The 24,595-nt window shown below is 42.5% G+C and overlaps 1 protein-coding gene across 1 annotated transcript in view; it reads right to left on the minus strand.

The window, feature by feature from the left end:
* OXSR1 (oxidative stress responsive kinase 1) overlaps positions 1 to 24,595 on the minus strand; it is a 110,176-nt gene that overhangs the window by 9,452 nt on the left and 76,129 nt on the right. Inside the window, exons 8-17 of the mRNA XM_081970225.1 lie at positions 23,773 to 23,906; positions 20,109 to 20,157; positions 19,167 to 19,232; positions 17,503 to 17,625; positions 15,902 to 15,937; positions 14,081 to 14,239; positions 8,072 to 8,136; positions 6,422 to 6,474; positions 3,954 to 4,022; positions 3,688 to 3,752 (exon numbers count right to left, since the gene is read on the minus strand). Coding sequence (XP_081826351.1) covers positions 3,688 to 3,752; positions 3,954 to 4,022; positions 6,422 to 6,474; positions 8,072 to 8,136; positions 14,081 to 14,239; positions 15,902 to 15,937; positions 17,503 to 17,625; positions 19,167 to 19,232; positions 20,109 to 20,157; positions 23,773 to 23,906 — 819 coding nt within the window. The remainder of the gene's footprint in view (positions 1 to 3,687; positions 3,753 to 3,953; positions 4,023 to 6,421; positions 6,475 to 8,071; positions 8,137 to 14,080; positions 14,240 to 15,901; positions 15,938 to 17,502; positions 17,626 to 19,166; positions 19,233 to 20,108; positions 20,158 to 23,772; positions 23,907 to 24,595) is intronic.

The raw sequence follows: 24,595 nt of genomic DNA on the forward strand, positions 1-24,595 counted from the left end.
GTTGTTCTCCAGTTGGGACGGAGAGAGGGACAGACAGACAGAGATCGCCTGGTTAAAAAGGAGGAGGCTTCACTGATCTGGAGCCCATCCAGGAAGACGAGGAATGTGAGGGGGATCTCTCCCCCCGCGGATGGAGCCTCCTCCTTCCAATTGGGGGGATCCATGCAGAGGATTTCTCCCCCACCCCCAATTGGAAACGAGGTGGCTGTCAAACCAAGGCAGCACCCCCCGCAGAAGAAGGAACAGGAGAGGAGTTCGCGCCAGCCGCCGGCTGGCCAGAGCCTCCCCCCCCTGGCTGCTCCCTCCTGAGCCGTGCCCGCGCCCCTGCCCGGCCTGCCTGCTGAGGAGGAGGAGGAGGCGGGGACGCGTTGCTGAGAAATGGGCAGGGCAGAGGTGGGCGCAGCGCTGCTGCCCTTGCCCTTAAGGGACATGCTGGCTGGCGTTGCTTCAGGGCGCCCTGACCGCCAGCTCCTCCATGCACAGCCCGTTCCCCCCCCCAAAAAAGACCGTTTTCTTTTAAAAAAACGCCTCTGCAGACGATCTTGAAAACCTGCGAGGTTGCTTTCGGAGGGGAAAGGGGCAGCTGTGCAAAGGCTTGTTTTAAAGCTGCAGGCTCCAAGGCTGCAGGTGCCCAGGGAGGGCAGCAGGGGCAAGTGCTGCCGCCTGCCCCCTCCCAAAGCAACATCGCTGGTTTTCAAGATAGTTCGGACAGGTGTTTTTTAAAAAGAAAAACCTAAAAAGCCGCAAGATCTGGAGAGAGATCCGGCCAGCCCGAGAAGACATTTCTGAGAAGAGATCTCGCCATTTTGTTGCATCAGGGCATGCTGCAAGGGGGGGGGGGGGGGAGTGAAGACCTTTTCCAGCTGGCGCAAAGGACTTCCCCGGACTTGCTTTAGTGAGTATGGCCCGCACCTCCACCACCACCAATCCGGAAAAAGTCTTTGCTCCCTCTCTCTTGCAGCAAGCCCCGATGCAAAAAAAACGCCAAGGACTTACGAGTGAGTGACGGGGGCGGGGCTTCCGGGTTCATTGACCAACCAGCAGAAACCCACCACTGCCCAGGTGGCTACATTCGGCCTATAAGACGCACCCAGATTTTCACCCTCCTTTTTGGAGTAAAAAAGTGCGTCTTATAGGGCGAAAAATGCGGTACTTCCTTTGCGAATCTGCTTCAAAGATCTAAGTCCAACTTGAATTTAGTTGACCCTTCTCTGCGCCAGTTTAGTACTGAACTTCAGTTGATTAGATTCTTGTGTATAAGCTTGACAAATAAATTCTTTCTGAACTGCAACTTAATGTATGGTCCTGATCCTTTGTGCTTGACATTAATATTGAATTATTTGACTAGATTAATGAAGGAGAATATTTGTAACTCAGAGTTGAAATGAGGGGTCCTTGGTGCTCTCTGAGCGTGGCTGTTTTCTTGCAGATGTTTCATCACCCAAACTAAGTAACATCATCGGTGCTAGTGAGGTTAGCACTGACATAGCACTAGTGGCGCTGCAAGAAATCACATCTGCAAGAAAACAACCAAGTTCAGAAAGCACCAAGAATTAAATTAAAGTCAGATGCAAAGGATCATGACCATATGGCAAATTTCAGTTCAAAGATTTAACTCTCAAGAATCTAGTCGACTAAAGTTCAGTGTTAAATAGGTGACAGCTACGGTCAACAAATTTCAAGAAGGATTGCATTTGTGGTGATGTAACTGTCAAGCACAGGAAAATCAGGAATCCAGAGAGTTCAGATGCAGTTTTATTATATAATAATACTGTCTACAAGAAACTGAACTGAATAATCCAAGTAAATTGGCAGTAGATAAGAGCCAACATAATTCAAGGTGGACTGAACCTAGGTCTCTTATGGCAGGGGTGTCCAAACTTGGGAACTTTAAGACTTGTGGACTTCAACTCCCAGAATTCCCCAGCCAGCATGGCTGGCTGGGGAATTCTGGGAGTTGAAGTCCACAAGTCTTAAAGTTCCCAAGTTTGGACACCCCTGTCTTATGGGCACGAAGGGACTTGGGACTGGTGATATGTTTGACTCCTCCCTCGGGTTCAGCCTGGACATCTCCTACAGTAACGACTCTAAGCTGATGATGTGCTGAATTCTACCTTCGTCTCTGCTTGCTCTTCTCCTACAATGGATGACTTGAAACAAAAATATTTGTTGACCGGTGAATTCTTAAATGAGCATGTCGATTTCTGTTTGCTGTGGATTTTGCATGGCTGCTTTAGTACATTAAGGCTGTTTCCCAATTAAACCCGGTTCAAATGCTTCTGACATATCTTCAATCCTTTTTCGTTCCTCACACACCCATCCTTCCAGGATGTCTCTTGTAGTCGTAGCCTTATAGTTGTAGCTAGCAATTTGTGTGCTAGCTTCCGATAAGCAAAATCAATGGGGAAGTCCCAAGTTATGGTCACATGGGACCCTCATTTAATGACAACTGGGATTATCAAAACTGTCATCATTAAGTAGCGCAGTCACGTGACATTGCACTTAATGAAATCACTTAGTGACGGAGCTTCTGAGCCCAAGTGTGGACCTTAAGTGAGGACTACCTGTGGCACACTTCAAAAAAAAGCCAGCAATTTATTTAGTTCGTCTGTTGTGGTTAGTTAGAAAAGTGTAAGCACAGCAATATGAGAGGGGCTCATATTTATTAACTCTGCTTCTTTTAAAAGGTCTACAGGGGTCTTAAGTGGACAATCAATTAAATATGAGCCAGCAGTGTGCTGCAGATGTCAAAAAAGCCAAGGCAGTCCTAGGCTGCATTAAGAGAGGGATGGAATCAAGATCACTTGAAGTGTTAATGCCACTTTATAATGCCTTGGTAAGGCCACACTTGGAATACTGCATTCAGTTTTGGTCGCCATGATATAAAAAGATGTTGAGACTCTAGAAAGAGTGCAGAGAAGAGCAACAAAGAGGATTAGGGGACTGGAGGCTAAAACATATGAACAGCAGTTGCAGGAATTGGGTATGCTTGCCTAGGGGAGACACGAGAGCAGAGTTGAGGGGCTGCCCCAAAAATGAGGAGGTCAAACTCTTCTCTAAAGCACCAGAAGGCAGGACAAGAAGCAATGGAAGGAAACCAATCAAAGAGAGAAGCAACCCAGAACTAAGGAGAAACTTCCTGACAGTGATAATAATTAAACAGTGGAATGGCTTGTTTCCATCACTGAAAGTTTTGAAGGAGAGATTGGACAGCCCCCTGTTCATAATTGTGCAGGGTCTCCTGTTTTGAGCAGGAGACTGGACTATAAGACCTCCAAAGCCCCTTCCAACTCTGTTATTCTGTCTTCTCCATCTTGGGCACTATCCAGATCTATGGACTTCAGCAAACTGAATCCCCAGCAGTGACAATGGTGGTTGAAATATCCTAGGGCACCAATTCCACAAATCTGAAACGCCTCCAATAAAGGAAAGCTGATCCACATTTACGAAGCTAGAAACAATAACCAGCTCAACAAAAAATATATAAAAACATGCCTGGCATTCAACTAAATCCAAGCACATTTGATATCCGGAAATAAACCAGCTTTAATCCAGCGCTTAATATTTGCAGAGGACAAACGCTTTTTTTGTTGAGCTGAACAAACGCAGCCTTTGCCCAAAGGAGGCTGGGAGCGGAAGCAACTTTTTAGGAAGATTTGAATAGTAAGGGGATAAAAACATAAATACCAGCTTGAAAGTGACCGATCGGTTCGTCTGAGGCTCTTCCACAATTTTTTGCAAGTTCGCAGCAACTGAAACAATAGGGAAGACACATTCAGTGATGGGCATGTAAGCTTTATGAACAAATTTCCCTCCAGCACCAGCCAAGAATATAGAGGCAAAAGGAAGGTCAGCTTGTCCTGCTGTGTATGCACGCAAAATAAAACAGCAGAAACTGGCACAGGGCTGAAAATGTAAGTGAATCTTTTTTTCAGTAAGGCTTGCATTATTACCTATGACTAAATCTCTGCCATCCACAAGTCCAGCCGAGATGAGTTCTTGCGATACTCCATCTGCAGTGTCTGGAAAGACCAGAATTAAGAAACAGTCTTTATTTTATAGACAGATAAATCATCTAGATGCTGTCTTCGATTTCAGCATATTATACACGGGAGGTATCTGATTCTATCTAATTTTTTGTTTTACAGCAGTGGTGGGTTTCAGCCGGTACGGCCCGGTATGGGCATACTGGTAGTAGCCGGGTGCAGTGGCAACCATACTGGTACGGTGGCTCGTTTCCATACCTGCTTTTAAAGCAACTGGGTTAATTGCGCACTCGCGCATAGCATGCAGCGCCTGCATGATCTCCGACGAGCAGCTGGGTGTCGTAGGGGCGGTAGAGTGCGCATGCATGCGTGCACGACCAGGACACCCGGCCCCGTGCGCAGCGTACCGGTAGCGATGGGAAGAGGAACCCACCACTGTTTTACAGGTAGTCCTTGACTTATAACCATCCATTTAGTGACTGCTCAAAGTTATAGTGGCATTCAAAAGAAAGACTTCTGACCAGTCTTCACACATACAACCAATGCAACATCCCCATGGTCAAGTGATCAAAATTCAGATGCTTGTCAACTGTTGTGTATTTATGGCGGCTGCAGTGTCCCAGGGTCATGTGATCACCTTCCGTGATCTTCCCAGCTGGCTTCCAACAAGCGAAGTCAATGGGGGGAGGGGGAGAGCCAGATTAGGTTAACGACTGGTGATTCACTTAACAACTGTGGCAATTTGCTTAACAACTGCAGCAAAAAAGGTCATAAAATGGGGCAAACAACTGCCTTGCTTAGCAACAGAAATTTTGGGTTCAATTATAATTGTCTAGGACTACCAGGGGTGGGTTCCTACCAGTTCTAACCTCCACAAATCTACAGTGCAGTTTAGAACCAGTTCAAGCTCCCTCCCCCTCCCCGCCCACACATCATCAAGATGAAGAGCAAGAGGAGGAATTCTGGGAGTTGAAGTCCTCAAGTCTTAACACTGTAAAGTTTGAACACCCCTGGGGATTTTTCTAAAGGGTTCGGGGTGCAAGGGTCTTGTAACTTGACAACTTTAAGACTTGCACACTTCAATGCCAGAGTTCCTGAGCCAACATTTTGGTTGCTAAGCAAGAGCGTTCTTAAGTGAGTTTCACCACATTTTACCAATTGGCCACGCCCACCCAGTCACATTGTTGGCAAGCCACTCCCATCCAGTCACATGACCAGCAAGCCACTCCCACAAAGCAGGTCACACCTACAGAAGAGGTTCTAAAAAAATTTGAAACCCACCACTGAGGACTACCTATAGGCCTTGTTTAATAATGGTAATTGGGACCAGCAATTCTGTTACTGAGCAATGTGTTGGCAGAATGGAGCTCACGTGACCTTGCTGACTTGTAACTGGACTTCTAGTGGCTGTCATTAAGTGAGACATGACATGATCACAGCTTGAATCCTTCTGCAGATTTCCCTATTGACTCTGCTGATTAGAGGAAGGCAGCAAAGGTCACAATCCGGCCATCAAGGGACTACGGGGCATTGTGACTGTCTAAATTGCACAACAGTTGCCAAGTGCCCAAATCACAATCATGCGACTACAAGGACCCCACAATGGTAGCAATTTTGAGGACCGGTTGTAAGTCTCTTTATTCAGCCCCATTGTAATCTTGAACAGTTGGCTGAACAAATGGTCTCTATTCAGCATAATTCCTTCATTCAATGACACTGAATGAGGACTGCCTATTATATTGTATATTATATATATTATATATATTTGCCTTCATTTTATTACAATCTGCTTCAGACATATTGTGGCAGGAAGCAAGAACATATTCTTTTTTTTAAAACAGTCACTGCAAAGGTTTGCAGTATTTCATGAGAGAGTGAGCTGTGATTGATTACGGTAGTTGGAAAGGCAAAGGATGCTGCACAGCACCAGGTAATATTCGCAGGATTGAGATAAACAGTTCCTCTCCTCTATAATTCCCATAATCCTCAGACAAGGTGGGAAATGGTCATGCAAGTAAGACATCTGGAAGACAAGAGGCCTCTGAGTAGTTGCATGTTCAGATTAAATCCCAAATCAAAGGCACATCATAGAAGATTTTAGTGCCTGTCTTTTTTATAAAATGTATGTACGAGCTGGTTTACTCTAACTTTCAAGCCAACAGTCCATCTTTCAAACATTTGGGAGCCTGCATCCAGAAAAGATCCATCAAGCTTATGGATTAATTTTTCAGAAAATTTGGGACATTTCCTTAACTGCTTTAACATGGGACACAAACTTTGCTCCATATTTAGCTCTTTTCAGCTCTTCCCAGCTCTTTTCAGCTGGGACATTTCGCATGCAACTCACTCTCACCCACCCAATCAGCACAGGGCCACCAAGCAAAATATTGTCACCAACAGGTCGTAAAAGACAGGTTTTTCTCATTCCCCCTCACCTCTTCCAGGTGTGAATTCAAATCGGATGTCGTTCAGCTCCTTTTTTGAATTCCTATCAGGGTGGAGGAGGCACAGTTAGGTATTATCAATATCTGTGTTACAAACAAACATTAAATCACATTCTGCATCAAATACGAAACCATGTTTATTCCTGGGGTAGGCCTTTTGAATCAGCATCCGCAGGAAGAGTCTGCAATTAATTTTATCCAGCCCAAACTCTCCTCCTACCCTATACAAAAGTAGTCCTCGAAAGTGGGGCAAAATTCACTTAAAAAACTCATTTAGCCATAGAAATTTTGTGTTGAATTGTAGTTGTGCAATGACTACCTGTGCTTTGTGGTCCAGGATGAATGACGGCAAGGGGAGGGTTAATTGTTCCCTCTAGCAAGGAATTCAGAGGCGCATGGAACAAAACATTTTGTTTTATCCTGAGCTCATAAATGAAACCCCACAATGCAAGGAATCTTATTTTGGGCTCAGGATTCACCCAGCAGATATTTTGGGTGCTGGACGTTTTATCTAGAATCAGAGTGCTGTAAATCTATAACGCATGAATAAAATAAAATATCAATGGAACATATTAATCCAAATTATCTGACTGCAAAGTGGTCATTGGTCCAGCACATACTGGTAGACAGGGTTGATGGTTTGTTTGTTTTTTATTTACTAGTTTTGTAAAAGAGGAGGACCTGGTCCTGAATTGCCCAGTGTCAGGGTTCCAAATAGCATCCAAAATTAAATCAGTCCAAAGCAAAGTATTACTTAAGATTCCAATTTATTAAGAGAGCCATGTTGGTACATCTGGGAAAACCCAAATCTGAAAGCTTCCAGGATTTCCCCACCTAGTTGAAAGTTCAAGATCTTCCCCCCACACCCACCAATCCATCACATGGTCCAATCTCCCACTGCCATGCTGGCAATTCCACCCATCCAGTTCCGGTCAGGTGCAGAGACAAAGGATGACCTTGGCTTTCTAGAAGGAACTTTGTTTTGGCTACATAACACCCAACTCCGTACATCCCCCCTTCTATTTCCCCACAACAGAAAAAGCCTAGTAGAATAATAGAAAGTGTGGTAGGTCAAAGATCCAAGAGGAATATGGCTGCAGGCTTGACACCAAGTGAGCTCGCCCAGTGAGCTTGTTAGGAAGGATAAGAAGCATAGCTTCTTAGGATTGTGAAAGTTAAAAAATCAAGACAGGAAGAAAATCGATTTGTTTGAGCCGCAGTGCTACAGAAGACTCCAGTGTATTCTTTGGACAGCAAAGGTGACTAACAAGCAAATCCTGGAGTACGTAACACCAGATATGCCACTGGAAGGCAAAAATCACAAAGCTGTGTCTCACTTGCTTTGGCCACGTCATGTAGGGGAATTCACTGGAGAAAGAAATTATGTTGGGAAAAGTGAGTGGTAAAAGGCCTCCCAAGAACACGGTGGCTGGACGCCCTCAAAGCTGACGCTACCCAGAGCACAGAACATCTCAAAGAAGTAGTGAAAGATCGGAAGAGGTGGAGAGACGGGCCCCATTGAATTGCCAAGAGTCAGACATGATTGAATGGATGACATCAGAAGGATGGATCTTCCCACTCCACTTCCAGCATCCCTGTCCCTAGACCAGTTTAGCTTTCTCTCATCCCCAGCCTGCTTACCTTAATCGTAGAACAAGACTGATTGGAATTTTGGGCTCTTCTTGTGCTGTAGGTGCAGCAGGTGCCTTATCAAAAGAGAAAAAGAGATTTTTTTAAAAAAATCCATGAAAACAAAGAGTTACTAACTCAACTTATGATTACAAGTGAACCCAAAATTTCCATTGCTAAGCAAGAAAACTGTTGTGATTTGGGCCCAATTTAATGACTTTTTTTTGCCACAATTGTTTTTTTTTTAATTTAAATTTTATTTTATTTTAATGCAAACAGTCCATCTTCCATTAAACAGTGTGTCATCTGGGTACAAATGTTTTGTGCAATAACAATTAAAATTTACAATCGTATTCATTATTTAATCTATTCTTAGCTTAATACCAATACCTTAAATGTCTGATATTATAACAATCCTCTTTTTGATCAATTTAACTCTATTAACTCTATTAGTACATTTTCTATATTTTATTTATCTACTTTTATTTCTAATTCTGATATTTATTCTCTAACCATCGGGTAAAATGATTCCCATATAGTATAATAATCAATTCTTTCTCTTTAATACCAGTGTTAATCTGTTCATTTCTGCACATTCTCATATTTCCCTAATCACGTTCTCCTCTGTATGAATCTCTTCACTTGCTGCAGTTATTACATGGATAAGCAAATATGCATTTTCTTTGTTTGTTTGTTTGTTTTGTTTGTTTTATTGGATTTATATGCCTCCCTTCTCCCAAAGGACTCAGGGCGGCGTACAACATTAAAAAAACACATATCACAAAAGTTAAAAGGAAATTAGATAAATATCCAAAAAAACAAACACAATTAATATGACACTCACATTTTAAAAATGAGATAAAATTAACAGGCCAGGCCGGCTTGCTGGAAAAGCCAACTTTTTAGGGTGCGTCGGAAGGACCGGAGGTCAAGGATTATGCAAAGCTCCGGGGGCAGCTCATTCCAGAGGGAAGGCGCTCCCACAGAGAAGGCTCTCCTCCTGGGGGTCACCAGCCGACACAGCCTGGCCGACGGCACCCTGAGGAGGCCAACTCTGTGGGATCGCACTGTTTGCTATAAGTTTCTGGTAAAATCCCCAATAGGAATATTTCAGGTTTCAAGTCAATATGTTGTTGTATCATCTTTTCCAACCACGTATGTATTTTTGTCCAATATCCTTTTGCTTCTACATATGTCCACCACATATGATAATACGAGCCAGGTAGCTGATGACCTTTCCAACATTTAGCTGATTTATCTTTAAACATCTTTGCCAATCTTGCTGGTGGCAAATGCCATCTAAAAAACTGTTTTTGCCACAGTTGTTAAGTGATATTGAGAGTTGATTGAATCATGTTCAACGAATCTGGGTTCCCTCATTGACTTTGCTTGTTGGAAGCAGACTGGGAAGGTTGAAAATGATGAACACACGACCCTCGGACAGTACAACTGTCATAAGTACATGCTATTTTCCAAACGCCCGAATTTTGATCATGTGACTGTGAGCCTGCTCCAACGGCAGTAACTGGGAAAAAACTGTTCATAAGTCATTCTTTTCAGTTCCAAATACTGTATTTTTCAGACTATAAGACGCACCAGTGTATATAAGACACACCAAGAGTTCAAAGAAGTAAGTAAGAAAAAAGGTTTTTGTCCTCCTCGGCCCCCAGGAGCATTCTGCAGGCTTCAGCAGGGCTGGGGGAAAACAAAAATACAGTTTTTGCTAAAAACAGCCGAAAAACAGGCCATTTTTCACACAAACGGGGGCATTTTTGACTTCCCCCAGCTCTGCTGAAGCCTGCAGAGTGCTGGCTGGGGGCTGGGGGAAGGCAAAAATGCCTCTATTTTTGCGAAAAACGGCCCATTTTTTTGCAAAAATGGGATGCAGGGTGGGGCTTCGGGAGGCCAAAAATGGCTGTATTCGGTGTATAAGATGCACTAACATTTCCACACTCTTTTAGAGGGGGAAAAGTGTGTCTTATACTCTGAAAAATATGGTAGTTAGGGATTACCTGTAATGATCTATTTACCTTCCCAAAAAACTAAAGAGTTGATTATTTCAAAAGCAGGCTGAGAACTAAATAAAGTAAAGTGGACCCAAATGAAAACTTCCTGGGTTTTAATGTTTTTTACTCATTTAACAAGTTTTGCCGAGCAGCTGGTCAATCCATAAAATTTGGAAGAATATTCAAGAAGGGATATTCTTGTTGCATCATTCTCAACTGGCCTGGATTTTGACCCTGATGCCCTGTCAGCACATGGGATTTAATTATTCTGTTCTTTGGCTGCAGTGTGCAGCCATTACATTCTAATCTTTGGCACAAAAAGAACCTTGTTATACGCTTTTTATTAATTTTGTTTTTTAACAGACCCTTCAGAAGGCCCACTCAAAGTGAACAGAAAGTAGCACTGCTGCACAGAATCCAATGGTGCAGAGCAAAATAATAGTCAAGCTAGGCCAGAAAGCACTGCATGAGCTGGGAATGATGGAAACTAGAATCCTAATATCAATGGAACCTGCTAGAAGAGATAAGACACAATGACTGGTGTGATACTAAAAAGGAGGTGAGGAGAAGAGGGGAAGAGTAGCAATTGTATATCATGTAATCAGAACTTTCCAGTGTTTATAAAAAATAATTATTTTTTGCTACTGATATTGTTATTTGGAAGGTTGGTTTTATATATTGCAAGTTTTGTACTGCGGACAAATTTCAGGAAGTCCTCAACTATTCATTTACTGACTGTTTAAAGTTACAACACTGGTGGAAAAAATGACCTATGACTGCTTTTTATATTTATGACTGTTGCAGCATCCCCATGGTGATGTGATTAAAAATCAGCCGCTTAACAACTGACTCACATTTATGACTGTTGCGGCATCCCGGGGTCATGTGATCAGTTTTTGTGAACTTCTGACAAGCAAAATCAATGTGCAAGCCAGATTCACTTAACGACCGTGTTACTAACTTAACAAATGCAGCGATTCACTTAACAACTGTGGCAGAAAAGTCATAAAATGGGGTAAATTTTACTTAAAAACTGTCTTGCTTAACAACAGAACGTTTGGGCCGAACTGTAGTAAATCAAAGTCTGCCTTTATATTGCATTATGAATCATTATTGAATCTGGCAGGAGTCTGGCCTAGACAAATTTATTTATTATACTACTACAAACAGTTCCTTGATTAATGACCATTCATTTAGCGACTGTTTGAAGTTATAAAGACTGTTTGGCACTGAAAATCAGGATGTAGGACGTGCATGCACACAATTCTTACAGCATCCCCTTGGTTATGTGATAATTTGGGCATATTCATATTTACAACTCTTTGCAACAGCTCATGGTCACATGATTGCCATTTGTGATCTTTCCAGACAACTTCAAAGTCAATGGGGAAGCCGGCAGGAAGTTGCAAGACTTGATCACATGATACCTTGATTAATGCTGGTAAATGATTAATCGAATGACCACAATCGGGAGTACTCTAGCTAAATGGGTTGACCGTGTGTTGTTTGCTTAATGACCACTTCACTTAGCAATGGAATTACTGGTCCCAATTACGGTTGTTAAGCGGGGATTACCTGTAGTACTACTGCAACTACTACTGTATTATTATTACTACTACTACACTACTACTACTACTACTATCAAACTTGTTCAATCAAAATCTGTAGGAATGGCCATCTTTAGCAGCTGTCCAGGGTGGCAGAAAAACATCTTTTTTGCTGGAAACTGGAAATAAATGCCAGTGACGGGCCAAAAAAAGTTATCAAAAATGGTCATGTGATGCTTTAAACAGCTATAAAGGTGAGCCAGTTATCAAGTGCTCAAAATGTGATAATGTGACTATGGGGTACGTGGCCATTAAAACTTCAAAAATGGGCCGTAAACAGATTTTGAGAAGAAGTCTGTCATAACTTTAAACAGTCGTTAAGCAACTGATTTTAAGCCGGGGACTATCTGAAACGGTTTCTAAATGGAAAGTTGGAATTATTTAGAAGAAATCAGTTCAGTAGATTTGAAACCAATATTCCCTTTCATTTGGGAAGCCATTAAGTCATTATGGCTGAGGGGCTCAAGATCACTAACAGCTCGAGTTCCAGATTTCAGCGTCACATGATGGGGTGAGCTCCAACAATTGTCCCAGCTTCTGCCCACCTAGCTGTTTGAAGCATGCAAACGCAAGTAGATAAATAAATACCACTTATCACAGACTGTTGGGGATGCAGGCAAAATCAAGGAATGTATTACCACATGTGATGGTTATGCCCAAAGGCTAAACAATATTGGAATAGAATAAGAAAGCGGCTTGAAAAAATTACTAAACAGCAAATAGATATGAAACCGGAATTATTTCTATTGGGAATACCTACAAGGAAATATGACAAAAAAAAACCCCCACAATATTTAATTATACCTATCACAGGGGCAGCGAGAGTAATATATGAAAAAAAAGTAATAATAATAATATACCATCAGAGGGGAATGTTACAATGAAAGTGTTAGAGTGTGCAGAGATGGACAAACTCACAAAAGAAATAAAAGAAAAGGGTGGTTTTAAGTGTTCCGAAAGCTTCAGGGACCGTCCGGAGGCTTCCCTGATGCCTTCGGAGCGCTTAAAACGACCCTCTGAGCATTGATCGGAGGATCTTTTGAGCGCTGCGAAGGCTTCAGGGATTGTCCGGACGGTCCCTGAAGCTTTCGGAACGCTTAAAACCACCCTCCGAGCAACCCGGAAGTCACTTCCGGTTTGCTCGGAGGGTGGTTTTAAGCGTTCCGAAGGCTTCAGGGAAGCCTCCGGACAGTCCCTGAAGCCTCCAGAGGGCCTCAAGGGGGGCGGGGGGGGAGGCTCTTTTCGCCCTCCCCAGGCTCCTATAAAGCCTCTGGAGCCTGGGGAGGGCGAAAAATGGCTTTTAAAAAGGTCAACTCAGCTGACAGGGCAGTGCCTTGCGGGCCCTGACAAATGGCTCCGCGTGCCACAAGGTTCGCCATCACTGTTATATGGTATGGAACGAGTGGTGCAAATGGCTAGAGGACAGGGGTAAAGCTTAAGGAAAGACTACATGAAGAAGACACAGGAGTTAAAAATTATCAATGTACAGGTAGAGATGAAGAAACGTGTATAAATGGAAACGGTACATAATGAGGGATTGTAAATTAAGGAATGTATATATAATAGTATCATATGCATTGACAAAGAAAACTGAAATAGGGGGGGGGGGGGAGTGTATTTACAATGGATGTATACCGAGGTGGAAATGTTGTACAGAAGGAAATTGCAAATAATAATATTTTTTAAATCTTTTTTTTAAAAAACTGTTTAATAAAAATTATTTTTAAAAAGTAGATACCACTTCAATGGAAAGATTAACAGAGTTCAGCGCGTTATGGCATGTAACCATGGAAGCATCTTCAGACAAAACTGGCTCCCTCAGCTAAAAAATGGATATGAGCACATTGCCCCCTCGAGTCGGATATGACTGCAAAGCAAACTTTGGACAATTTTGCAATGGTCACAGTAGCATGCCCCAAAGGTGCTTCTTCAAGAGACAACTGGACTTTCTGGTTTTTCTTTGAAGGATAATTTATACTCTTTGCAGACAGCTGGTCATAAATCCTTCCATCCCCCAGCATCCAGTCAGAGCTAAAGAAGCACCTTGGATGAGAAGCAAAACGTCTTCAAAGAAAAACCCTAGAAAGTCCAGTTGCCTCTTGAAAAAGCCCCTTTGGGACAACCACGACTGGACAACGGAGAATCTCCTTAGTCACAATAGCACGAAGTAGAATATTTTGAGCAAGGAAATATTCTATTCTATTTCGGATATTTTCCAAAAGGGGACTTGAAACTCTTATTTGGGAAGGGGGAAGTTTATCTCCAGACTTCCATCATCTCAATGATTCTTTACAAAGCTTGACAGCTCTGAGCAAAAGGAAGTTCCAGACTCTAAAGTCTGTAGAGATTCAGATTGGACAGGGGGAAAACTTTACCTTTGTCTTTTAAGCTTCCCCATTGGGCCTTACCTGCGCTGCCGAAGGGGCTGCTGCTGGGGTCTGAGAAGCTGGACCGGGGCCAGCAACAGGAGGCTGCACAGGAGCTTGACCTGCAGGCTGAGGTAGTTGAGCAGCAGGCCGGTCTTGGAGGTTGAGCGAAGGGCCAGTTGGCTCAGCTGATGGAAACAGCTGTAACGAAATGAATGAATGAACTAACGAAACACTACAGCCTAATACAGGTAGTCTTCAACTTACGACCACAACTGAGCCCAAAATTGCTGTCATAAGCAAAACATTTGTTAAGTGAGTTTTGCCCCATTTTAGGACTTCTCTTGCCACAGTTACTAAAGCGAATCACTGCAGCAGCTAAGTTAGTCACACGGTCGTTAAGTGAATCTGGCTTCCCTACTGACTTGCTTGTAAAGAAAAGTCGCAAAAGGGGATCACATGAGCCTGGGAAACTGCAACCATCATAAATATACAATACAATACAATACAATAGTAGAGTTGGAAGGGACCTTGGAGGTCTTCTAGTCCAACCCCCTGCCTAGGCAGGAAACCCTATACCGTTTCAGACAAATAGCTATCCAACATGTGAATCATGAGTCCATATGAATTAGTTGCTAAGCGTCTGAATTTTGATCACATGACCACGGTGACTAAATTTGGAAAAACAGTCAAAGTCACTTGCAGTGCCGCTGTAACTTTGAATGGTCATTAAATTAACTGCTGTAAATCGAGGACTAGCTGTATGGGATACAGATGATGTATCTTCACCAGAGGTGGGTATTCAGCAGGTTCTGACCAGTTCTGGAGAACCGGTAGTGGAAATTTTGAATAGTTTGGAGAACCGGTAAATACCACTTCTGACTGGCCCTGCCCCCATCTATCCTCTGCCTCCCGAGTCCCAGCTGATCTGGAGGGAATGGGGATTTTGCAGTATCCTTCCCCTGCCACGCCCACCAAGCCACGCCCAAAGAACTGGTATTTAAAAAAATTGAATCCCACCACTGATCTTCACCAACTACCTGAAAAAAATATATCAGCGAATCTGAAGTCCAAATGGCCTTCACCAAAAGTGTGGGCATTACCACAGAACCACAGGATTCAAAGGGGCCACATCTGCAGCCCAAGAAAAACCATGAAGCATAGATGGCTATGCACCCCAGACCCAGCTCTTTTGAAAAATCCTCCATACTGGAGGGGACAGGAAGAAAGGGGGGGGGGAGGTTGACCAATAGTAAGGTAGATAAAGTCAATTAAAACAGCCATGGAGCACCACCAGAAGATCTGAAACCCCAGAATAGAACATCTACCTATGCAGTCAGTAAGTATTAAGCCTGATTTACTGTAATGCTGGGAAAGGAGGGAAGGAAGGAAGGAAGGAAGGAAGGAAGGAAGGAAGGAAGGAAGGAAGGAAGGCAGGCAGGCAGGCAGGCAGGCAGGCAGGCAGGCAGGCAGGCAGGCAGGCAGGCAGGCAGGCAGGAAGGAAGGAAGGAAGGAAGGAAGGAAGGAAGGAAGGAAGGAAGGAAAACAACAGCAAGGTGGATGGACTCATCAGCAATGGGGGACCCTCAAAAGATCTGAAGAACCAAGTTAGAGATAGTGGTTGCTTACACATCAATCTAACGGCACACAATCAATCAATTTTGAAAACAATTGAGCTCCAAGTTATTCTGTCCTACAAACAGATTCAGGGGTTCCCAACCTTGGCAACTTTACAACATGTGGACTTCAAACTCCCACAATTCCCCAACAAGACAGGAAATCCATGCGTCTTCAAGTTGCCGAGGTGGGGAATCCCTGCTTTAAGGGAGATTTCTATTGTAATGTACATGATTCACAATTTACCTCAGAGTTCTGCAAGGATTCTTTCACTCTGGGAGACTAAAAGAGAGAAAAAGAGATCTGTGATTAGCATACAGCGGTCATAACTATTTAGGGTAGCACAAAGGAATATCCTCATGTGAGCAAAAGCATTTAAAATCCATTACTTCTTTCTGAGGCAAGAAGAGACTCAAAATGCTGACAGCTTTAGATACAGGAAGTAAAGGGGGAGCTGGGAGAAAGAGATAAACTGGCTTACTATTTGCTTTCAATAATTAATAATTTTAATAATTAATTATGAGAGTTTGCAAGATAAGCATGCCATGTCTATGAATACTAAACAGAAATCAGTCTGTTTAAAAAAAGAAGAGGCAGCTGCCTTTAGAAGGTTTCAGGGTTTGTTTTAACAGATTAGAAAATAATATTGTGGTCAGTACCTCCCCTGAAGAAAAAGAAATCCCAAAGTATATTGTGTGAGAAAAGTTTTGTGTGTGTAATATGTACAACATCCTGATAACTAACCCACAGCAAAGATTGGGCATTGTCATTCTCTGCAACCCCTGATTTCTCAAAATAACTTTCATTTTGGTCCTAGATTGCATCAAACATGGAAGGTTGGCACAGTGCATTCACAAAGAATCTTTAGAGACATAGAAATGCTTTTCATGCATCTCCATAAAAAATGGAGGATTTTGTACTGGCAAAAGTATTAGACCCAAATGTATGTTTACTTAGCCTAACTTTGGCATCTACAGAGGTCATGGAATCACTGATATACAACACTAATAAAACGCATTATGCATACAAGCAGTAATATAAACATATAATATAGACATTACAATAAATGAGATAAAATATTAAATAAATATTAAAACAATATTAAATGTAAAATTAAGATATTACAGCAATTAGACTCAATCATTGAAAAGAACAGATAACTCAGAAGATGAGTTATCTTCTGCAAAATCTGCAACCTGTAAAATGTGTAATTGGCATAATTCTTGCGTACAGTTTCTAGCTGTTCCTATTGCCAGAAAAATAGATTAGGAGGAGACTAATACAAAGCATCAATAAAGGAAAATATTTGCAGTTCAGGGTTGAAATGAGGGGTGCTCTCTGAACTTGCAGGCGTTTCATGACCCAACTAGGTAGTATGATCAGTGCTACAAGGGAGTGGCGTTTGTGGAGAGGAGGAGGAGGAGCAGCAACAGCAGGAGGAGGCAGGGGAAGAGGAGGAGGAGAACTGTGGGGCCATGGGAGCTCTCTGGGCTTAGCTGTTTTCCTACAGATGTTTCATTACCCAACTGGGCATCAGTGCTAGGAAGGAGTGGGATTTGCGGAGGAGAAGGAGGGGGAGAAAGAGGGGGAGGAGTCCTTGATGCTCTCTGAGCTTGGTTGTTTTCTTGCAGCGGTTTCATGACCCAATTAGATAACATCATCAATGCTAGTAAGGAATGGGGTTTGCACTTTTAGTACTGATGATGTTACCTAGTTGGGCAATGAAATGTCTGAAAGAAAACAGCCAAGCTCAGAGAGCATAAAGGACACCTCCCCCCCCTTACAAGGCACGGATTCAGTGAGGAACTGTACTTTTGAGTATTTTAAAAAGTGAAGCCGACTCTCACCCTGTGCTGTGAAATTGCCGCTTTGCCCTCTTCGCTTTCTTCGTCTAGTTCATCATCGCTCCATTCCCAGCCGCCATCTTCGGTCTTATGAAGTCGTCCGCTGGAACCAGGGACTCTCCTGACCTGCACTCCAACAAGAGCAAGAGGAGATGTGTAACAATGCAGTTCTGCTCAGGGTTGTACAGTTAGCCCTTGAGCTACAACCACCATTAGGAACAATTGTTGCCGAGCACTGCGGTTGTTAACTGAGTCACGCCTGACTTTATTACTGCTTTTTTGCCGTGGTTGTTAAGCAAATCACATGGTCATTAAGTGATTCCAGCTTCCTGCATTGACTTTGCTTGTTGGAAGCTGCAGGGAAAAGATCATAAATGAGGATCACATGACCCTGAGATGTAACCATTGTAAATACAGGTAGTCCTCGACTTACAACAGTTTGTTTAGGGACCGTTCAAAGTTACAACGAACGGCTCTGAAAAGTTAGGGCAATGACTTATGGGCATTTTTCACACATAGGACCACTGATCCCCATCATCATGTAGTCAAAATTCAGATGCTTGGCAACTAATTCATATTTATGACCATGGATGTGTCCCAAGGTTGTGCGATCAGCTTTTGCGACCTTCTCACAAGCAAAGTCAATGGGGAAGCCAGATTCATTTAACATTCGGGCTACTAACATCACAACTGCAACGATTCGCTTAACAACTGTTGCAAGAAACGTCGTAAAGTGTGGCATAACTCACTTAATAAATGTCTCACTTAAGAACATAAATCTTGGGCTCAATTGTGTTAGCACATTGAGGACTACCTATACTTGCTGGTTGTCAAACGCCCAAATTTTGATCACGTGACTGTGGAGACATTATAACAATTGCAAGGACGAGGACCTCAGCATCATTGTAACTTCTAATGGTCATAAGTCAAGGACTACCTGTACAGCCTCACCGAGTCTCCTGTAAGGCTTTGATCAACCTAAAAGATGTACTTGTCACAATTTTTGCTATCTTGTGCAGAAACAAAAATAGAAAGGCTGCTCCTGACACAGCTATCCATCCAGAAATCAATGTGGCTATAAAAGCATTGCTATATATATATACGCATATTTGTATGCTTTCCATCCAACCAAGCAAGAAGAGGAAGAAACAAAATGACATTGAAAAATCCATCAATACAGTCAAAGCCTATGTTTAAAACCAATTTATATATACAGCTTGAATATTTTAGTCTTTGCAGTAAAATATGTACTTATGTATCTATCCGCAGACAGGCAAATGTCATCCCATCTACCAGCAAATTAAGCCACGCAACAAAACAAGCAAAGGAACGCTAATTTATTTATGAAACTGTTTCATTATTTGCCATACAGCAGGGGTCCCCAATCCCCAGGCTGTGACCCACTAATGACTTGGTTTTTTAGCTCAACTGTATGGTTTGTTGCCAGAAACAAAAACCTGCGATGTCAGCTTAGATAAAACTTTATACCTACCAAAGATGCTGGCTAGCTACTTTTAAAGCAGGAGGAACTAAGTTACTTTAAGATGTGTGAACTCAGCCAGAATTATTTTCCCTGTTTCTCAGGCTGCAAGCAAGCTGCGCATTAAGAGAACGTGCAAGAAATTTTACAGAACCATTTTAATGCAGATTTCCACTTTAATTTGTACCTTCCTGGCTCTTTCAGTGATAGTTGGGGCTCTCTGCAACATTTTTTCTTGTAAAAATTCTTTATTCTGCAAAAGGAACAAAAACCATCAGTTCTTGCAATCTGCTCTTCAAAAGCTACCATTTATCGTTATTTAGTGAATTAATCAGCCACCCAACTCCACGGCACTCAAACTGCATATTCCCCTAGAGCTTTTTGCGAAGGAGGGAAAGAGAGAGAAAAAAGTTTTAGTTAAGCAACACTGAATAAAATTTCCTTTGACACAAGAGCTAAGAAAGCAATGTATTAAAGAGTAACAATCTCCAGACGAGTAGTAACACGCTCTGCCATTGGACAGATGCAAAGATACGCAACTATTCTCTTTTTCCACTAGGTATCATAATAAAAACTAAAGTTACACAAAACTGAACCATAAAGACGTTATATTCGGAGTGATTAAACAGTCAATCTTGGCTCAAAAAGAATCAGGGTGAACTCAAGGATATTAAGCCACACAAACAGTTTCACACTTAAAAGATTACCAGTATTGTGGGTGGCAAAATCAGAATAGATCTTAAATGAGAAGCAAACTTGTTATAGGGTGGATGGAAGTTGGGGGAAATCTCTGATAAATCATTAAATTTATGCCGCCCATCTCACTATCAAGTGACTATGGGCAGTTTACAACAACGTAAAAAAAAAAACCCTACAATTATTTCTTGTCTATAAATATATGTCTCCGACATCCAAGTTGATAGATGACTGCATCAATCAAGGATCCTACCTTTGTGCTGAATTTATGTTTTACCGTCAAAGAAATAAAGGGAGACTAGTATAAATCTATTTCAAGCTACTTAGCTCTCATCTGCTAGCCATACCCTTCTGGGATTCAAAAGTGGAGCAGTATGCTCCATCCCATAACTGGGTAGACTAGGTTGCCCTAATAAAAAACACTTGATCCTACCTTTGCTTTCTGGAAAAATTTGTGCCTTAGAAGTTCAGCTGCTGTAGGTCTATGGACAGAAAAAAAAAGGAGTGTCTTAAGCCTATGGTATATTGCAGGATTTTTTTTAAAGAGCTTTTTCTATTTTCATATGGGAGAATCACCCACAATAAGAACAGGGATCAGAACAGATGTTGCTTTTCATAGGTGGGTCGTGGGTACATTTCAATTCATACGTTAGAGAAAAAGAAACAAAGATGATGTTAATTCTGGATAAAAATGGTGGTTTTTGGCAAAGTGGGGCCATAAGCAAACCTTTTGTGATCTTCTCAACAATAGTAAGATAAACATTTCCTGCATAATATTCACCTTCTTGTTTTATGTATTTGCACAGAATTTTACCTGGAGCAGATGCAAAATATTTAAGAGTATTAAATATAGGGTGGGCTTTGTTATTAGAACAATGCTTTAGCTTGTTTTAATCTGGTTAATCACATGGCCCAGACTGATTAGATAAAGGTATCTTACTTTATTTCTTAACATCAGTTCTTAGCATCAAGTCTGAGCCAGAGACAAACGTTGAAAACTAACATTTGCTAAAACATCAATAAGGCAGTTATCGTACGCGTGATGCAATATCCTGTGGCAGGAAGTTCCAAAGGCCAATCATACTGTCTTTGCTTGTCTTAGTGCTTTCCCATTCAATAATCCTCTGGAGTTCTTTGCTTGTGGCCTCTACTTTCCCTTCTTGGACCTCTGTATCCATAGGGCTGCACTTACAACCACAATTGAACCCCTATAGCAGGGGGTCCAAACTTGGGAACTTTTAAGACTTGTAGACTTCAACTTCCAGAATTCTGGGAGTTGAAGTCCACAAGTCTTAACGTTCCCAAGTTTAGACACCCCTGCCCTATAGTTTCTGTTGCTGAGTGAGAAATTTGTTGACTTGAGTTTTGCCCCATTTTATGACCTTTCTTGTCACATTTGTTAAGTGAATCACTGACTTCCCTATTGACTTTGCTTGTCAGAAGGTTTCAAAAGATGATTACATGACCCTTGGATAGTGCAGCTGTCATGAGTCAATTGCCAAACATCTGAATTTTGACCATGTGACTGTGGGGGATGCTGCAATAGTTGTAATTGTGAAAAACAGTCACGAGTCACATTTTTCAGTGCTACTGTAACTTCGAACGATTACTGAATGGACTGTTGTAAGTCGAGGGCTGCCTGTATCTAGAAAATTGTGCTTAAATGTGTTTTGTACTAAATATGATGAGAGACATGCTAGCATAGCAGAGAAATCTATCTATGCTATCAAGTTTCAATATTTTGATATGTACGCTTGGATATTTTCTTGCAGACGTTTCATTACCCAACCAGGTAACATCATCAATGCTAGTGTACGGTTCAATCTTAGTTTAACTCTGAGCTACAAATATTCTCTTCTATTGATGTCAGTGTATCCGCTGTTATAGCCTAAGGCCCTAACAGATTAGACCCTAATCTGTTTCTCAATCTTAGCCATTGGAAGCTGGGTGAATTTCAAATATACAAATTCATATTGGCTGGGGAATTCTGGGAGTCGAAGTCCACACAGCTTCAAGCAGCCCAGAGTGAAAAACACTGGCTCAGATCATTAACATGGAATTCCAGTATGTCTGGTGGTTTTTGCTTTCTGACCTAGCTTACTCCGAAAGGCTAATACAAAGCTACAGTTATTTGAAAAGGAAATGCCCCTGAACTTTTTATCCACGATTGCTGGACCACGGAACTGTATGCAACAAAAAGCAGCTGAACTGGTTACAAAAATGCACACAGAAAATCCTATTCCACAAAGCCACAGAAATTCTGGAATAGCTTTTAAACCTGGTGTACGTTATAAGATGACATTATCCTTTCAACTGCATACAACACAGCATAATGGATAACAGAGTTGGAAGGGACCTTGGGGGTCTTCTAGTCCAGCGGCCACCAACTGGTGGTCTGTGGATCACTGGTGGTCTGCAATAAAATTTTGGTGGTCCACAGAAAAATTATTTGCATTTTTTTATATTGCACTAAATTAAGGGTCCTCAAACTACGGCCCCTGGGGCGAATACATGCAATGAACATGTGTGTTGTTGCAGAATCTCTCCCCCTTTGGGGTCTTTTTGTGTGGGTCGGAGGGGGGCACAAATTCTGACTTGGGGTCTGCTTCAGCCTCCTGGTGAGGGGCTTTGGGCGAAGGCTGGAGGGAAGAAGTGCCACTGGTAGCAAAGAGCCGGAGGGCCTCATTCCAGTGGGACTGCATCATGGCCTGGAACTGGCTGACCATCTCACCCCGCTGAGCCTCCAGGCACCGATACCTGGCCTTGCACTCCCACAGGTCTTCCCTCTGCTTGGAAAGCCTATGTTCGTAGTCCTCGGTGAGGTGCTTCTGCTGAGCCTCCTTCTCGGTCAGATCCAATTTGAACTGAGCTGTTTTGCCAACTCTTTCTCCTGGTGGCTGCTTAGCTCCAGCAATGGCTTCCTTTTGGGGCCCAGGTGGGCAGGCAAGGAGTGGCTGGGAGGGGAGGGGCGAGGAGAGGCCGTCGAGGCATGCCTCCACATTAAGTGACATCAAGTTGGCCACACCTACCCAGTCACATGACCACCTTGCCACTCCCACTTAGGCAGTCATTAGGCAGATCATATTAGTGATCCGCGGGATTTAAAATTATGAATTTAGTGGTCCCTGAGGTCCAAAGGGTTGGTGACACCTGTTCTAGTCCAACTCCCTCTTCTCAGGCAGAAAAGCCCATCCCGTTTCAGACAAATTGTTGTCCAAACTCTTCTAAAAAAGTCTAATGACTGAAACACCCACAACTTCTGGAAGCAGGTCATTTCACTTATTGTTCTCACTGTTGTTCTAGATTCTCCTCAGTTCTAATCTTAGAACTAATCAAGGTTCTCTCCTTGATTAGTTTCCACCCATTGCTTCTTGTCCTACCCTCAGGTGCTTTGGAGAATAGTTTGACTCCCTCTTCTTTGTGGCAACCCCTGAGATATTGGAAGGCTGCTATCATGTCTCCCCTAGTCCTTCTTTCTCTTAAGCTAAACATACCCAGTTCCTGCAACCGTTCTTCATATGTTTTAGCCTCCAGTCCCCTAATCATCTTTGTTGCTCTTCTCTACACTCTTTCTAGAGTCTCCACATCTTTTTTATATTCCGGCAATTAAAACAGGATAAGCTATCAAACATCCAGCTCTACCTTCATTTGCCTCCAATTTTCCCTATTAGACCTGCCTAGCAGGAATGACACAGTTGTTAAGCGAATCTGGTTTCCCCATTGACTTTGTTTGTCAGGTTGCAAAAGGTGACCACATTACCACAGCATAATGCAACTGTAATAAATGTGATCAGTTGTCAAGTGTGCAAATTTAAATCACGTGATCATGGGGATGTTGCAATGGTCATAAGTGTGAAAAATCGTCTAAGTCACATTCTTCAGTGGTGTTTTAACTTCAAATGGTCACTAAACGAACTGCTTTAAGTCGAAACTACCTGTATTACGCTTTAAACTTGCTCGTGTGTGTTCAGGTGTAGCAACTTGTATGCATTTATATGTGTCCATAGGCAGAAAAGGGAGGTGTAAGTCATATAAATACATTTTAAAAAGAGAGGGAGAGAGGAGGAGGAGGGAGTTAAGATGGGCCCGCTTATTACCTTTTCTCTGGGTCTTTCTGCAGGCACAATGAAATCATTTTCCTGAACGACTTCCCGTATTTTTTAAGCATATCCTTGTCTTGAACCCCTGTCTCCAAGGAGGGGGGATCATTTTGTAGTGTCAACATTAAGACCTGAAAAAATGGCATTGGTTAGAAACCCTGCCCCCTTCACCAAAATGGCCGTGCATAGCTTTTAGGAGGCTTCCAGAGTGGTGGAGGCAAAAATGAGCGAAAAACAGGCTGTTTTTTGCTCGTTTTTGCCCCTCCCCCCCACAGCCCCCAGGAGCACTCTATAAGCCTCCTAAGGGCTATGCATGCCTTTTTTAAAAAATAAAAAACGGGCCCTTTTTTGCTCGTTTTTAAACACCTCCACCCCATTCCCCAGGAGCGCTCTATAAGCCTCCTAAGGGCTATGCATGCCCTTTTTTGACAAAGAAATGGACCCGTTTTTGGGAGGTCTGCATTGTGCAAAAACGTTTTTTTAAAAAATTGCCTCTTCAAACTCTTGATGAGTCTTAATATGTCAAAAAATATGGTACCACTTCCTTATAAGCAACAATTGTTGCTTGTGAAGAGAACACATCTCATCTGCCCTCTCACTGGGGAAGAGCTCCAAGAGGCAAAATAGCTTCCCTGCAGTCCAAGGATTGTGGTGTTCCTATTTTAGAAAGTCCACAATAGAGGACAAAATGCCACACAGGTACAGCTCAACTTACGACCGCAATTGATTTTTGTGGATTCTGTTACATGCTTAAATGTCCAAACAGTCCCCAGATTTCCTTGCATGTTTTCAGAAGGAGGACATGCCAACTTTGCAGATA

The sequence above is a fragment of the Natrix helvetica genome, assembly GCF_964273705.1.
Source record: "Natrix helvetica genome assembly, chromosome: Z".
NCBI lineage: Eukaryota > Metazoa > Chordata > Lepidosauria > Squamata > Natricidae > Natrix > Natrix helvetica.